Source organism: Stenella coeruleoalba, assembly GCF_951394435.1.
Source record: "Stenella coeruleoalba genome assembly, chromosome: 14".
Taxonomy (NCBI): Eukaryota; Metazoa; Chordata; class Mammalia; order Artiodactyla; family Delphinidae; genus Stenella; species Stenella coeruleoalba.
Window position 1 is genome coordinate 13,611,415 of NC_137160.1, and position 17,231 is coordinate 13,628,645.

The window sequence follows — 17,231 nt, forward strand, 5'->3', positions numbered from 1 at the left end:
AATTAGAATACAATAGCTAGGGAAAACCCAGTACAGTTATTTACCTGTTCCCAACACTGTGGTAAAAGTTCAGCTTCTACACGTGTTGGGCCAACATGACGTGCAAATGCCACACAACCTGTCAGTATCATTTGCCTGAAAGATAATACAGATGAATAAAGATTCGTATTTGCATAGAAAGCACAACTAGGACAAAGGGTTAAAAAGAGTCAGCTCTAATTAACATGAAGTACAATATTTTTGTACAATTTGTACAATATTTTTGTACAAATTCAACTTTTCACAATGGACGGGCTGCCACCATCCAGCAGTGGCAAAACCATTTGTGAGAGATGTTGTGAAGGGATTCTCTACTGGTGTGAAGCTGAATCTCATAACCTCCTAAATTAACTTCCCACATATACATTCTGAGATTATAATATGTTTAAAGCTTCAGTTTCTAATGAATTTCAGTTTCTAGCTACTAAAACAATCAGTGATTATTTCCCCAGTATTTCTATAATTAAAAACTACGATGTCATATTAGTAAAATGATATTTCTTTTTTTATTTAAAAAAATTTAAAATTTTTATTGAAGTATAGCTGATTTAAACTTATTTATTTATTTATTTTTAGTTGCATTGGGTCTTTGTTGCTGCGCGTGGGCTTTCTCTAGTTGCGGCGAGTGGGGGCTGCTCTTCGTTGTGGCGCGCAGGCTTCTCACTGCGGTGGCTTCTCTTATTGCGGAGCACGGGCTCTAGGTGCAGGGCTTCAGTAGTCATGGCTCCCGCACTCTAGAGCACAGGCTCAGTACTTGCGGCGCACGGGTTTAGTTGCTCCGTGGCATGTGGGATCTTCCCGGACCAGGGCTCCGACCCGTGTCCCCTGCATTGGCAGGTGGGTTCTTAACCACTGAGCCACCAGGGAAGCCCAAAATTATATTTCTTAAATGAGAATTTTTGGTATTGCACCCAAGATAACTGTGGTAGGCAGCTTCTGACATGGCTCCTAATGAGGTCCATCTCCTGATATTCATGCCCTTGAGTAATCCCATCTCCTTGAGTGTAGACTGGACCCAATGATTTGCTTCTAATGAAAAGAATAATGGCCAAAGTGATGGTATGTCACTTAGGATATCAGATTACAAAAGCCTGTGATATCCATCTTGTTAGACACTCTCTTCTGCCTTCTCAGCTGGCAGGCTTTGATGAAGACACTGCCATGTTGGACAGTTTCATGTGGCTAGAAACTAAAGGCAACTTCTGGCCAAAAGCCAGTGAGGAACCGAGGCCCCCAGTCCAAAGATCCATAAGAAACTGAATCCTGTCAACGACAAAGCTTAGAAGCAAATCCTTCCCCCATGGACCTTGAGGTGGCTGTAGCCGCAGCCAACACCTTGACTACAGCTTTATAAGAGACCCTGAAGAAGAAGACCCAGATAAATTGACCCACATAAACTGTGTTATTTTAAACCACTTTCTTTTGGGGTAATTTGTTATGAAATAATATATAAATAACTAATGTGATAATTTCATTTGAATTGATAGATTTATAATTTAAATTTTTAAATAAGATTTTTCACTCTTCAGAATGAAGTTCCATTTAAAATGACTCTGAAAGGCAGAATTGCAAGTTTTTTTACTTTTGATTGACTATGACTTCAAAACAGTAAAACCTGATTAAAAAAAAAAAGTATGTTTTCCATAGATGTTTCAAAGTAGCCAACTTTAAGGAAAACCAAAATAGAATGTTTAATTCATACTAATTATAAAAGCCCAGGCATTACTCATTGCTATTTCTCAAAATACATCAATTTAACTTAAACTGAATAATGACCTTACATTTCTATTAGTTCAGCCAAGTTAGCTACAACTGTTCTCTCAGGCTGAGGAGAATAATAACAGACAAAAAGCATCTGGACAATGAGAAGAGAAATGTTGAGCCAATAGGTCTTCATTGTATATTGCAGCTTCTCCTCACCATAACCTTGTAATTTTTATCTATCTGATTTCCCTTTATATCATTGTCTTCTATGCCTGTTTCTCAACTTTTCTTTTGTTTTTCTATTTTCTCCTACTTTAGGAAGGCAAATAAAGTGAATAAAAGAAAAATAGAAAAAGAAATTCCTAAGCTTTAAGACAACATGTTAGCTGCCTGTTCCCACTGAAAATTTCCAAATGTCTGATCATTTTTACCCCCATAGTATATTAAAATAATGAGAAGTCATATACGTAGGTTCTAGAAAAATCTGATAATTATAGTAAATGAACTTTGGTGAAATTTAAGCATTTCAAACACACATAAGAAGTATATACTTATATAAGAGCTTCATGTAAAATGACTTTAAATAATGAGTCACCATCACTATACTAAAGATGTACAAACTTGTTCAAAAAATGTTAGTCCCCTCAAAACAAACTTCTTAGTCAGCAGAGTTAAGATTCAAAATTCTAAAAAACAGGACAGTTTTGAAATACATTTGAAAACAGAAAAGATCAGACGGTCTACAGATTATTAACAGCACTGGAAACAGGCTCCTGTGATAGTAAAAATAAACACTGTTCTTACTTGTAGAAAATCATAGGATAGGAATTATTTGACACAGGTAGAAATATGGTGTTAGTTATGGCTGTTAGCATAGAACTGCCAAAATGCACTACTATCACTCATAAAATTAAGTTTCTCTTAGGATGCAAGGAAGCTTGAGATTCATTAAGTAAAGTAACAACTGATTATATGTCAAACATATCATGCTAACTTAAAATTTTTGCTTTGTTAGTTATTCATATATATAGTTAGTAAATTGATTAGTTTATTTTAATAAATAACTTTGTTTCTGTAAGGTGAAAGATTTAAGTGTGGAAATGAGTGTTTAAATCCTGACATATCTTGACCTGAAGTAAGGCTATAGGTACTTTTGGCCACCAGGCGGCAGCTGTTAGCTCTACATGCAGAGTCTAAGAAAACAGGCTATGTAGAACTAGAGGTTGCCTTGCAAATCTAAAAATGACAATGTAATAAGTGGTATTTAATTGTTAACTAAGTTACCAAGATAGGGAATAGTATTTTTCAAGGAGAAAATAAAATATTAATTTTCCTATATAGCACCATCGAATTGTCCTTAGAAAATTTTCAGTTTGCAATGAATGGAACTTGATTGAATTTCCCTTATTTCCATTTGACTAGCATGTAGATTAATCTTGACTGGATCCTGGAAAAACATGTTTCTCTGCTTGCTCAGGTATATTTTGGTAAGGGTAGGAAAGAGATATATGCTTATAGAGTTTTAAAGTCTACATGACTTTTTATTCTCATAGTGGAGAGATTCCTTGTGTTTAAAATTTTGAGCTTCATTTGTCTTATGGTTCACTTTTATGATTTTCCAACATTCTCAGAAGAGGTAAAAACTGTAACAGTCAGTAAAACAAGTACTGAAATTATATAAAGTTACCTAATCATAATGTATAATTCTATTTTTTGCAAAAGTATAAGCAAAAATTATTTCTTTATTAAGATAGAAAATTACTATGTAGGAAAACATTTCAATAGCTCAATCTTATCCAACTGGTGCTTAGTCTACCTACCCATCCACCGAGATGTTTCGTTCACAGTCACACTTGCACAGCTTCACCTAGTATTTAAAGGTCTTACCTTCTGAGGCAGACCTCTATCACTGTTGCTTGATCAAAACCCATTCCCCTTTCTTCCAGAGAGTCTCTCGATGTGTGGCCCACCCCCCCACCACCATCAGGTATAACTCATTTCCCCATTTAGGCATCCTTGATTGTGGGTATTTGACTCAGGACTAACCAAAACACTGTATCCCTTTAGCCACACAGAAACTGCTTTACAGATAGCTCAGTGATGCAGACACGCATATATTAAATATTTTATTTCTTGTAAAGCATAACCATGAAGAGGCCATGCTGTATCTAGTTCATCTGTTGGGAAAAGTGGAAATATTTAGTTCCTGGAAATCAAATGTGAAAGATAAAAGCAAAGAAATATCGGAATTAGAAATCCAAAGGCAACTAACACAAAAGTGTACAAATTCAACATGAGTAGTTGGAATGACAAGAATGAAAACACTGCAGGGCACTGTGAACAAGGTCAGTGTTTCCTCTGTTTATTAAAATAGATATTAGAAAGAAAAGATGGCATTTATATTAAAATGCTAATCATGATGCCAAATTAGTAAGTCAACATTATATTTATTTACCAAAGAAGTGGTCATACCCACCTTTGCTCATCATCTGGTCTCTTGATCAAATTGAAAAGTATGTGGAGAAGCTGATCTCTCTCTTTAGGCTCGGGATGTAGGCAAGCTGTACACAATATGAGGGGGATCAACTCCTAAAGAAATATGAAGGTGGAAAAAGTCAAAGTAAAAATGCATTGCAGAATATTCTTTTTTTCCCCAATGTATTCTTAAATGGACATTTAAAATGAAATAAACCTCAGCGTATATAGGAGCAAATTTTAACTTTGTAAGGCTGATAATTCAAGAGAAAACACTGAAACATATATTTTTATGTTGGTTGTGCAGAAGATGCAGATCACAACGTAATAAAGTAACTTAAAATTCAAATAATCTTGTTTTCTTATCCAATACTTCCCAAGGGTCTATTAGTTTTTAAACTAAATAACATTCTATCTTACTATAAGCTGATATAGTAGTTTTAATTTTGTGGGGTTTTTTGGGTTTTTTTTTTTGTTTTTTTGCGGTACGCGGGCCTCTCACTGTTGTGGCCTCCCCCGTTGCGGAGCACAGGCTCCGGACACGCAGGCCCAGCGGCCATGGCTCACGGGCCCAGCTGCTCTGCGGCATGTGGGATCTTCCTGGACCGGAGCACGAACCCATGTCCCCTGCATCGGCAGGCGGACTCTCAACCACTGCACCACCAGGGAAGTCCAGTAGTTTTAATTTTGAAAGTGTTTTTAAACAAACACTTGCAGAAGTTAACTATACTTTAAAACTTAAAATGATAACAGAAAATAAAGACAACTCGTCCCACTTCCATAAGCACAATATAATCTTTCTTAAGATTAGATATAATTAATAATTTTGTAACCTTAGCACCTAACCTAGTGGCTAATTTTAAAGACCATTTCCACAGGTGTTGAATGCTCTCAGTACAACTACAAAATGTTAGTAGAAATGCTTTATGCTGAAATGAAAATTTTTAACAATATTTTGTTTGTTGCACTTTCAACATGCAGAGGTAAATTCAATATTTTCAAGGAAAGTAATAGACAAAAGTTTATTTCTCTCTTCCAAAGAAGTATTTGAAAATTAAAGTTGTCTCCCATTTTAATTAAATTAAGACTAAATTCTAAAATATATTCAAAGGATATTAATGTTTTTCATTTTTGGGATAGATTTTCAAATCTAATGAAATAAAAGTCCAAAAGTGATAAAATATTTTTGGAGAGAAATCCTCTAACTTACTTTGCAGATATTTTAAAGAAATCACTATGATGTAATAAAAAGGGTAGAATGATTACTCCCATTTCTTTTTCCCATCTGCCTCCCTACCCACCAAAAAGTACTAGCAGATTTAAAATAGGAATTGATCACTGCATACTAATACATGGTACCTTGAAGAAAAGTCTACACTGTAGGAGAAGTATCTTCCTATTTTGAAGATCCTCCCTTAGAAACAGATGATACGCTTTTTAGAGGAGTTGAGACTGAAACTTAAAGGCGTGACTAGAAGTCCTTTCCATTATTTCTAACATCTTTATATATTACGCTAAAATTATAATTACTCGGTATAATTCTAAATTGAAAGTACAAAGATGTAGATAAGAAGAGCTAAGAATAAATCTGAGAAGCAAAAAGAAATTTAAAACATTTATTCTGCCATCTTTCTATTTAGGCACCTCTGTACTTTTTAGATTAGTGAATAACTGAAAAGCAAAAGAAATAAAAAATAATTAGGGAAAATAATTTTGCACTGGGAATGGAACAGTATGCGTATGGATCCTATATTGTTATATAATGTTTCCACAGATGCTTAATATGTTGCTTGATGGGTAAGTCTTGACTTTGGAGGAGAAAATAAACAACCTTTTATAAAATATTAGGGTAGAAGACCATTAATATCAAGGATCCTTAAGGATTCCATTGAGGCTGCTAAGAGCCAATGGTACTAATAAGAGGACTAAGACTGCACATCAGCATATCACACTGAGAGTAAAACTTTAAGGATGAAAAAGTAGTTATTCTAGAAGGCACTAACAAAAAGAGAAAATATTTTAATGCCTGAAAATCAAAAAGACCCTAAATATTTTATTTGTACTTTCCCCTCATGTCAGACCTTTCTCTCCCATGGGTTTTCTTGCTTCCTCATAACCCTTCTTCCTGCTTTCCAATCATCTCCAAATATACGCTCTTACATTATATTATTCCATTCTCTTCCTATTGTATTACTCTTTTAAAAAATAAAGTTATGAAATATAGGTAAGATATTTGCTATAATTGCAAATACATGCATATACACTCTGTTTAAAATATAGAATAGCTTCTTTATCTCCATAACAAGTATACCAAAATAGCTGTTGTTGTTTACTTTTTGTGCCTCACATTTTCTTTTCCTTTTCTCTTTATTTTAAAATCATGAGGCTTAGTGATTCTTAATCGAAGAGGAAGTTTATGTCATACATTAATATAAAGAATCTTTTAACTGGAATATGGCTATAGATGTGCTAAACCAAGAACCCTGAACTTGGAGGAGCTAGAAGAGCTCCTGCCTCAATACTTCTTAGTACCAAAGAACCTAATGAAAAACCACGAATTTCTCTGATTTTTAGTTTCCTCAAGTGAAATATATAGGAATTAATTAAGATTAGTGCAGAAATCAAAAATTCTTTATATATATCTTTACATATATTTCTGTATTTTTCTTATCTATGGCTAATGGGATTGTTAATTTTTCCTTCTGAGATGAAAGTTGGCCTCAAAAAGCCTTCTCAACACAGCAGCCATTACCAACCAATCCAAACTGACACATGGGAGCAAAACGATTTGTCAGTCCTTGTCTCCTTGAACTCTAAAATTATGCTCAGTCACAGTTAGTAATAATTTATATTGCCATCTGTTTTTATTTATTGCTGGCTAAATCAACAAATATGGGAAGTCATTGCGAATAAGTTTTGGTTGATAGCCTAGGGCAAGGAGAACTGGGTACAGCCCGGCACATTAATGGCTATGGCATTTATAACCCAGTGTATAAAGTATGCCAGATGGTCTCTTCTTACAGCAACACTGAGCTGAGAAGAGGCCCAGAAAGTGATGGTAGAAAAAAGTGGAAAGTGTAGTCTGTTTGTGATAGAGCCATCAAGGATTTTAATTGCTAAGTTCTGACTAGCTCCAAATATCCTAATTTCCTCTTCCTCTATCATTCATTTACTTATTCACAACTTCTATTTGTACCATTCCTGAAATAGTGAATTCTGTGTTAAGTGTGTGTCTGCTGTGCTGTATATCACTTATTTATTGTGAATTCACCTTTTTCAAGCCTCTGAAGTACTAATTCATCCATTTAAGACCCTATTTACCATTTTCACACTACAAATGACCCTTGAACAACACGGTTTTGTACTGTGTGGGTCCACTTATGTGCAGACTTTTTCCCTTAAGTATGTATTACAGTAGTACACAATCTGTGGTTGGCTGAATGAAAAGTTATACTGGGATTTTGAACTGTGTGTGGGTCAGCACCCATAACCTCTGCATTGTTCAAGGAAGGGTCAACTGTATTTATAAATTTATAGATTTGAATCAATATTCTCCCTTTGGTATCATCTCTCCAACTGATGAAGCCTAGTGTTTAAAAAACTTTCCTTTTAATTATAAATAAAACATTTAAAAAATGGTGGCTAAATTTTCTTCAGAAAACAATGTGATAGTGGTTTTGAAAATGTCTTTGAATAATAACCATGGTAAAATAATAGTTATAGCTTTGGTAACATTATATCCAAAAAGAATCCCTTGCCCCGCCCATAAAAATGTTATTGTCTCCATATTTCAAGGCAACAGAAATTTTAAATATTTTCAAACATACTTTAGCACCTGATGGTACTCAATTAATGTGTATTGAAGTGAAATACAAAACTGATCCACTGACCATTAGAGAGGAAATCAGTGTAGTAATCCTATTGCAGAAGGTATTCCAGTACCTTATTACCACAATACTAGAAAACATATTTCCAAGACCTATAGAATTCATTAACCTAAAGACTTAGTAATTTGCACTTTACTCAAGTAAATGACTTTTGCTTTAACTATTTTGATTTTTGCAATTTTAACAACAATGCTAGTTCTCTCTATATGAAAGCTCTCCCACTCTTCCTATGAAATTTTGTACAGAATTAAACAGGAAACGCTTCCAGGATTTTCCTTTCAGTTTTCTTTTTTTAAATATTTATTTATTTTATTTATTTATTTTCTTTTGGCTATGTTGGGTCTTAGTTAGAGCACGCGGGGTCTTCGTTGAAGCGTGCAGGATCTTTCGTTGCAGTTCAGGCTCTTCGTTGTGGTGTGCAGGTTCTTTTCTCTCTAGTTGTGGCGAACAGGCTCCAGAGCGCGTGGGCTCTGCAGTTTGCAGCACGTGGGCTCTCTGGTTGAGGCGCGCGAGCTCGGTAGTTGTGGCGCTTGGGCTTAGTTGCCCCGAGGCATGTGGGATCTTAGTTCCCCAACCAGGGATCGAACCCACGTCCCCTGCATTGGAAGGCGGATTCTTTACCACTGGACCACCAGGGAAGTCCCTTGTTTTCAGTTTTACAAGTAAAACAAAATAACTTCTAATAATAATAAAGAAATCACTTTCAAGTAAGATTAGTGTGTGTTCAGACTATAAAAACAGAAGGAAAAAGAAGTACCTAAACAGGATCTAAAACAATGTGAGGGATCAGATGTTAAAGGGGAAAGAAATGAAGTAGGAAATGAGATCAGGCAAATTTTAAAAGTAAAAAAAAAAAAAAAGCATGGATATGTTGATAAGATAATGGCTCCAAAATCTGAAAGGAATCTAAACCATAAAAAGAAGTATTGCATTTAGATCAGATGCCAAGGAGGAAATGTTTGAGTACTTCAGGTCAAGAAGCAAAATTCTATAGTTCTAGAAAGGTGACGTTAGTCCAATTAATTATAGTTCACTGCTTGTCCTCACTGTTCCACTAAAATTATTTCCTATAACCCAAGCTTCGTTAAAAATTTTAGATAGGGGACGTCCCTGGTGGTGCAGTGGTTAAAAATCCACCTGCCAATTCAGGGGACACAGGTTGGAGCCCTGGTCCAGGAAGATCCCACACGCCGCAGCGCAACTAAGCCCGTGCGTCACAACTACTGAGCCTGCGCTCTAGAGCCCGCGAACCACAACTACTGAAGCCCGTGTGCCACAACTACTGAAGCCCATGCACCTAGAGCCCATGCTCCATAACAACAGGAACCACCGCAATGTGAAGCCCGTGCACCACAACAAAAAGTAGCCCCTGCTTGCCGCAACTAGAGAAAGCCTGCGTGCAGCAACAAAGACCCAACATAGTCAAAAAATTAATTAATTAATTAAAAAAATTTAGATAACTGTTATTAAATTTTTTTACATCTAGTCTTTTGCCTAGGGATTAAGCAATAATGAATTACAATTTAAATTCAAGTACTGACGAGTGTACATCCTCTGACTTAGATTTTCAGTTGAAATTTGTCAGGATGTTGACAATAACATGTAAAGAAAAAACATAAAGAACAAACATTGCAAAGACTCACATAAGGAAAAGAAAAGATTACTCACCTCTGGAAAAGTTTTACACTTCAAGGGCTGCTAAAATATCTATTTGTAGAATTATTAATATCTATAATTCCTGGGGCTCAGCCTTTAGGAAGCCTAACTGAAATACTTAAGTGGCTTTCAAACTCTGATACTGCTAAAGAGCATGTGATTTACTCCAAAACTTACAAGATACACACACACACACACACACACACACACACACACACACACACACACACACACACACACAGTCTACATGGGTAAAGAAGATGGACCAAGCTTATGTACTTTACTGTACTATCTACTTTACTTGTACTACTATATTACTCTCATACAGTTGTAATTATCTGGGGCTATTATTACATGTAAGCTAAAAATTTACCATGGAGTAACCACGAACGGCAATGTAAAAGAGCAAAGTTTAGTTTCTCAGAAGATGAGCAAGTCTTTAGAGGAACTAGCTACTTTTAAGTCTTTTAGGGAATTGGTGTTCTCCTTTATCTTTTTTCTTTTTATAGCTGTAATGATATATATTTTATATATCATGAAACTCATCCATTTCAGGTGTACATTCAGTGGTTTTTTCCAGTATATTCAGAGTTGTGCAACCATCCCCAATCTAATTTTGGAACATCCTACAAAGAAAGCTTGGACTCATTTTCCATTTCACCTTGCTGCACCCCCATTCCAGGCCCAGGCTTCTCCTTTGCTTTTCTAATTTAGCTAGCTGATGACATATATTTCCTTGCCGTAGAATAAAAATGAACATTAAATTTAGATGTATTATTTTTAAATGCTTTTAGAAGTAATTCTTCAAGAAATCTTATTTTAAATTACAGAATTTCCCTTTCAAATGCATTTAAAGCAGAAATTGTGAAAAATCAACTTCTTTAGCCTATTTTACTATATACATATATCAAATGACAAATATATTTACTTTGTAATTTGGTTTGAAAGATACAAGTTCCTCAACCAATCCATTAATGTGAACTACTATATAGAAAATCAGTTCATTATTTTATTTTTTTCTCCCAAAATGAACAGGCAAAAAAGTCTTTTAAAATACAAGCTGGTAAAAAGAGATTATCACGGGCTTTCCTAGTGGCGCAGTGGTTGAGAGTCCACCTGCCGATGCAGGGGACATGGGTTCGGGCCCGTGTCCGGGAGGATCCCACATGCCGCAGAGCGGCTGGGCCCGTGAGCCATGGCCGCTGAGCCTGCGCGTCTGGAGCCTGTGCTCCGCAACAGGAGAGGCCACAACAGTGAGAGGCCCACGTACCGCAAAAAAAAAAAAAAAAAAAAAAGAGCGATTATCACTACTTCGCAGAACATAGGAGAAAAATTTTTTTTCACTTTTTATCATCTCTGAAATTGGGATGCACCTTACAATGGACAGCTTCTCATAAATTAATTGGAATTCTTATTTCTTAAAGGTACATAATTGTTACACTCAGTGGTATCTTAAATTTGAAAATACGGTATGTTGAATTTGGAAAATGCTATAATTGTGCCCTGAAGGTTAAGTGAGGCTGCGATTTTTCTTTTAAAAAACAAAAAACACTAATATCTATAGTCACTGTACTTTCCACTCTTATACAACATAAAGTTTAATTTATTAGACAGTTTTAATTAACCTTTATGTCACTCCATTTAAAATAGTGGGTTATAAAGTCAACTGAGTGGGTCACAAAGAGCTTTTTTTTCTTTATTGTTTACTTAGGTATATTCTTTAGTGCTTTAAAATATTTATAAAATCCTGTTTGATACTATCTTCTAACTTTTTGTAATAAAGGCAAGACTTGATTTGTAACACTTTTCTTTTAATTACATGTGTAATTATATACTGGCACATGATGTAAAATATCTTCCTTACTGACAGTGTAGTCAATAAAGCTTGAAATACCTAATTTAAAATGTATTTAAAAGACTATAGAAGACTAGATATTATGCAGTCTTGAGAATGAGAAAGCTCTTTATCTACTGACATAGAAAGATACAAAAATATGTTACATGGAAAAAAGCAAAGTGCAAAATAGTGCATAGAGTATGGTAGCATTTGCATAATTCATGGAGAGATCATATATTTGAGTTTGCTTATACATGCAGAAAATACCTCTGAAAGAATACAATACAGCTCCAATAATAGTTGGAGACTTCCATACCCCAGTTTCGATAATGGACAGAATATCTAGACGAAAGATCAGTAAGGAAATAGAGGACTTCAACAATGTAAAACAATTAGACCTAATAGACATATATAGACCACTATAGATGACAACAGCAGAATATATATTATTTTCAGGTGCACATGGAACATTCTCAAGGAGAGAACATATGTTAGGCTACAGACAATTCTCAGTAAGTTTTTAAAGATTAAAATCACACAAAGAACCTTCTCCAGCCACACTGGAAATTAAAAATCAATAAGTGAAGGGAAACTGGAATATTCAGTAATATGTTGATGTTAAACAACACATTCGTAAACAACAAATGGGTCAAAGAAATCACTAAGGAAATTAAAATACTTTGAGACAAATGAAAAAGAGAAACAACATACCAAAATGTGTGAAATGTAGCATAAGCAGGACACAGGGAAATTTATAGTTGTAATTGCCTACATTAAAAAAGCAAGATCCCAAGTCAACAACCTTGCAACAAAGAGCAAACTAAACTATGGGCCGTCTGAAAGAAGAAAATAATAAAGATTCGAGCAGAGATAAATGAAATATACACAAGGAAAACAAGAGAATCAGAAGTTGGTTCTTTGAAAAGATCAACACAATTGACAATCCTTTAGCTAGACTGACTAAGAGAAAAAGAGAGAAGATGCAAATAACTAGAATCAGAAATAAAGGAGAGGACATTAGTAGCAACCTTACAAAAATTAAAAGGATTATAAGTGAATACCATAAATGATGCTTCACCAACAAACTAGATAATCAAGAAATGAACTAATTCCTAGAATCACATAAATTACCAAAACTGAGTCAAGAGAGATAGAAAATCACAATAGATCAATAACAAGCTAATAGATTGAACAAGTAATAAAAAACCCTCCCCCAAAGAACATTCTAGGATCAGAACTGATGAATTCTAAAACACATTTAAAGAATTATTAGGGGGACCGGGCCTGAGGAGCAGGGGTGGGAGCTTCGAGACTGGGGTGGCACGAGAGGACTCTGGGAGGGCTCACGCCAAGGAGTACTTCCCAGAACTTCTGCTGCCAGGGTCCTTGTCCCCACAGTGAGCCACAGCCACCCCCCACCTCTGCAGGAGACCCTCCAACACTAGCAGCTGTGTGGATGAAAGGCTCTTGGTGCTCCAGCCAGGTGTCAGGGTGTGCCTCTGAGGTGGGACAGCCAAGTTCAGGATACTGGTCCACAAGAGACGTCCCAGCTCCACCTAATAACAAATGGCGAAAATCTCCAAGAGATCGCCATCTCAATGCCAAGACCCAGCTTCACTCAACGACCAGCAAGCAACAGTGCTGGACATCCTATGCCAAACAACTAGCAAGACAGGAACACAACCACACCCATTAGCAGAGAGGCTGCCTAAAATCATAATAAGTCCACAGACACCCCAAAACACACCACCAGACGTGGACCTTCCCACCAGAAAGACAAGATCCAGCCTCATCCACCAGAACACAGGCACTACTCCCCTGCACCATGAAGCCTACACAACCCACTGAACCAACCTTAGCCACTAGGGGCAGACACCAAAAACAATGGGAACTACGAATCTGCAGCCTGCGAAAAGGAGACCCCAAACAGAGTAAGTTAAGCAAAATGAGAAGACAGAGAAACACACAGCAGATGCAAGAGCAAGGCAAAAACCCACCAGACCTAACAAATGAAGAGGAAACAGGCAGTCAACCTGAAAGAGAATTCAGAATAATGATAGTAAAGATGATCCAAAATCTTGGAAATAGAATGGAAAAATTCGAGGAACATTTAACAAGGACCTAGAAGAACTAAAGAGCAAACAAACAGTGAGGAACAACACAATAAATGAAATTAAAAATTCTTTAGAAGGGATCAATAGCAGAATAACTGAGGCAGAAGAATGGATAAGTGACATGGAAGATAAAGTAGTGGAAATAACTACTGCAGAGCAGAATAAAGAAAAAAGAATGAAAAGAATTGAGGACAGTGTCAGAGACCTCTGGGACAACATTAAACACACCAACATTCAAATCATAGGGGTCCCAGAAGAAGAAGAGAAAAAGAAAGGGACTGAGAAAATATTTGAAGAGATTATAGTTGAAAACTTCCCTAATATGGGAAAGGAAATAGTTAATCAAATCCAGGAAACACAGAGAGTCCCATACAGGATAAATCCAAGGAGAAACACACCAAGACACATATTAATCATACTACCAAAAATTAAATACAAAGAAAAAATATTAAAAGCAGCAAATATTAAAAACAACAAATAACACACAAGGGAATCCCCATAAGGTTAACTGCTGATCTTTAAGCAGAAACTCTGCAAGCCAGAAGGGACTGGCAGGACATATTTAAAGTGATGAAGGAGAAAAACCTACAATCAACATTACACTACCCAGCAAGGATCTCATTCAGATTTGACAGAGAAATTAAAACCTTTACAGACAAGCATAAGCTAAGAGAATTCAGCACCACCAAACCAGCTTTACAACAAATGCTAAAGGAACTTCTCTGGGCAGGAAAAACAAGAGAAGGAAAAGACCTACAATAACAAACCCAAAACAATTAAGAAAATAGTATTAGGAACATACATATCAATAATTACCTTATATGTAAATGGATTAAATGCTTCAACCAAAATCCATAGACTGGCTGAAAGGATACAAAAACAAGACCCGTATATATGTTGTCTACAAGAGACCCACTTCAGACCTAGGGACACATTCAGACTGAAAGTGAGGGGATGGAAAAAGATATTCCATGCAAATGGAAATCAAAAGAAGCTTGAGTAACAATTCTCATATCAGACAAAACAGACTTTTAAAATAAAGACTATTACAAGAGACAAAGAAGGACAGTACATAATGATCAAGGGATCGACCCAAGAAGAAGACATAACAATTGTAAATATTTATGCACCCAACATAGGAGCACCTCAATACATAAGGCAAATACTAACAGCCATAAAAGGGGAAATTGACAGTAACACAATCATAGTAGGGGACTTTAACACCCCACTTTCACCAATGGACAGATCATCCAAAATGAAAATAAGGAAACATAAGCTTTAAATGATACATTAAACAAGATGGACTTAATTGATACATATAGGACATTCCACCCAAAAACAGAAGAATACACATTCTTCTCAAGTGCTCATGGAACATTCTCCAGGATAGATCATATCTTGGGTCACAAATCAATCCTTGGTAAATTTAAGAAAATTGAAATTGTATCAAGTATCTTTTGCGAGCACAACGCTATGAGACTAGATATCAATTACAGGAAAATAACTGTTAAAAAATACAAACACATGGAGGCTAAACAATACACTACTTAATAATCAACAGATCACTGAAGAAATCAAAGAGGAAATCAAAAAATACCTAGAAACAAATGACAATGAAAACACAGCGACCCAAAACCTATGGAATGCAGCAAAAGCAGTTCTAAGAGGGAAGTTTATAGCAATACAATCCTTCCTTAAAAACAAAAAACATCTCAAGTAAACAACCTAACCTTACACCTAAAGCAATTAGAGAAAGAAGAACGAAAAAACCACAAAGTTAGCAGAAGGAAAGAAATCATAAAGATCAGATCAGAAATAAATGAAAAAATAATGAAAGAAACCATAGCAAAGATCAATAAAACTAAAAGCTGGTTCTTTGGGAAGATAAACAAAATTCATAAACCATTAGTCAGACTCATCAAGAAAAAAAGGGAGACTACTCAAATCAATAGAATTAGAAATGAAAAAGGAGAAGGAACAACTGACACTGCAGAAATACAAAGGATCATGAGAGATAACTACAAGCAACTATATGCCAATAAAATGGACAACCTGGAAGAAAAGAACAAATTCTTAGAAATGTACAACCTTCCAAAACCGAACCAGGAAGACATAGAAAATATGAACAGACCAATCAGAAGCACTGAAATTGAAACTGTGATTAAAAATCTTCCAACAAACAAAAGCCCAGGACCAGATGGCTTCACAGGCGAATTCTATCAAACATTTAGAGAAGAGCTAACACCTATCCTTCTCAAACTCTTCCAAAATATAGCAGAGGGAGGAACACTCCCAAATTCATTCTACTAGGCCACCATCACCCTGATACCAACACCAGACAAAGATGTCCCAAAGAAAGAAAACTACAGGCCAATATCACTGATGAACACAGATGCAAAAATTCTCAACAAAATACTAGCAAACAGAATCCAACAGCACATTAAAAGGATCATACACCATGATCAAGTGGGGTTTATCCCAGCAATGCAAGGATTCTTCAATATATGCAAATCAATCAATGTGATACACCATATTAACAAATTGAAGGAGAAAAACCATATGATCATCTCAATAGATGCAGAAAAAGCTTTTGACAAAATTCAACACCGATTTATGATAAAAACTCTCCAGAAAGTAGGCACAGAGAGAACTTACCTGAACATAATAAAGGCCATATATGACAAACCCACAGCCAACATCATCCTCAATGGTGAAAAACTGAAACCCTTTCCACTAAGATCAGGAACAAGACAAGGTTGCCCACTCTCACCACTCTTATTCAACATAGTTTTGGAACTTTTAGCCACAGCAATCAGAAAAGAAAAGGAAATAAAAGGAATCCAAGTTGGAAGAAGTAAAGCTGTCACTGTTTGCGGATGACATGATACTATACTTAGAGAATCCTAAAGATGCTACCAGAAAACTACTAGAACTAATCAATGAATTTGGTAAAGTAGCAGGATACAAAATTAATGCACAGAAATCTCTGGCATTCCCATACACTAATGACGAAAAATGTGAAAGTGAAATTAAGAAAACACTCCCATTTACCACTGCAGTAAAAAGAATAAAGTGTCTAGGAATAAACCTACCTAAGGAGACAAAAGACCGTATGCAGAAAATTATAAGACACTGATGAAAGAAATTAAAGATGATACAAATAGATGGAGACATATACCATGTTCTTGGATTGGAAGAATCAACATTGTGAAAATGACTCTAATACCCAAAGTAATCTACAGATTCAATGCAATCCCTATCAGACTACCAGTGGCATTTTTCACAGAACTAGAACAAAAAATTTCACAATTTGTACGGAAACACAAAGACCCCGAATAGCCAAAGCAACCTTGAGAAAGAAAAACGGAGCTGGAGGAATCAGGCTCCCTGACTTCAGACTATACTACAAAGCTACAGTAATCAAGAAAGTATGGTACTGGCACAAAAACAGAAATATAGATCAATGGAACAGGATAGAAAGCCCAGAGATAAACCCATGTACCTATGGTCACCTCATTT

General features: G+C 35.8%; 1 protein-coding gene across 6 annotated transcripts in view; it reads right to left on the reverse strand.

Moving 5' to 3' along the window:
- The window catches only part of RELCH (RAB11 binding and LisH domain, coiled-coil and HEAT repeat containing), a 121,400-nt gene that overhangs the window by 52,756 nt on the left and 51,413 nt on the right, over nt 1-17,231 (reverse strand). For all 6 annotated transcript variants that reach the window (XR_013831185.1, XM_079941718.1, XM_079941717.1 and 3 more), the window contains 2 exons: nt 4,220-4,332; nt 45-135 (listed from right to left, as the gene is read on the reverse strand). Coding sequence is in view for 5 of the 6 variants with exons in the window: in XM_079941718.1 (XP_079797844.1) it covers nt 45-135; nt 4,220-4,332 (204 nt within the window). In the remaining variant the exon portion in view is untranslated. The remainder of the gene's footprint in view (nt 1-44; nt 136-4,219; nt 4,333-17,231) is intronic.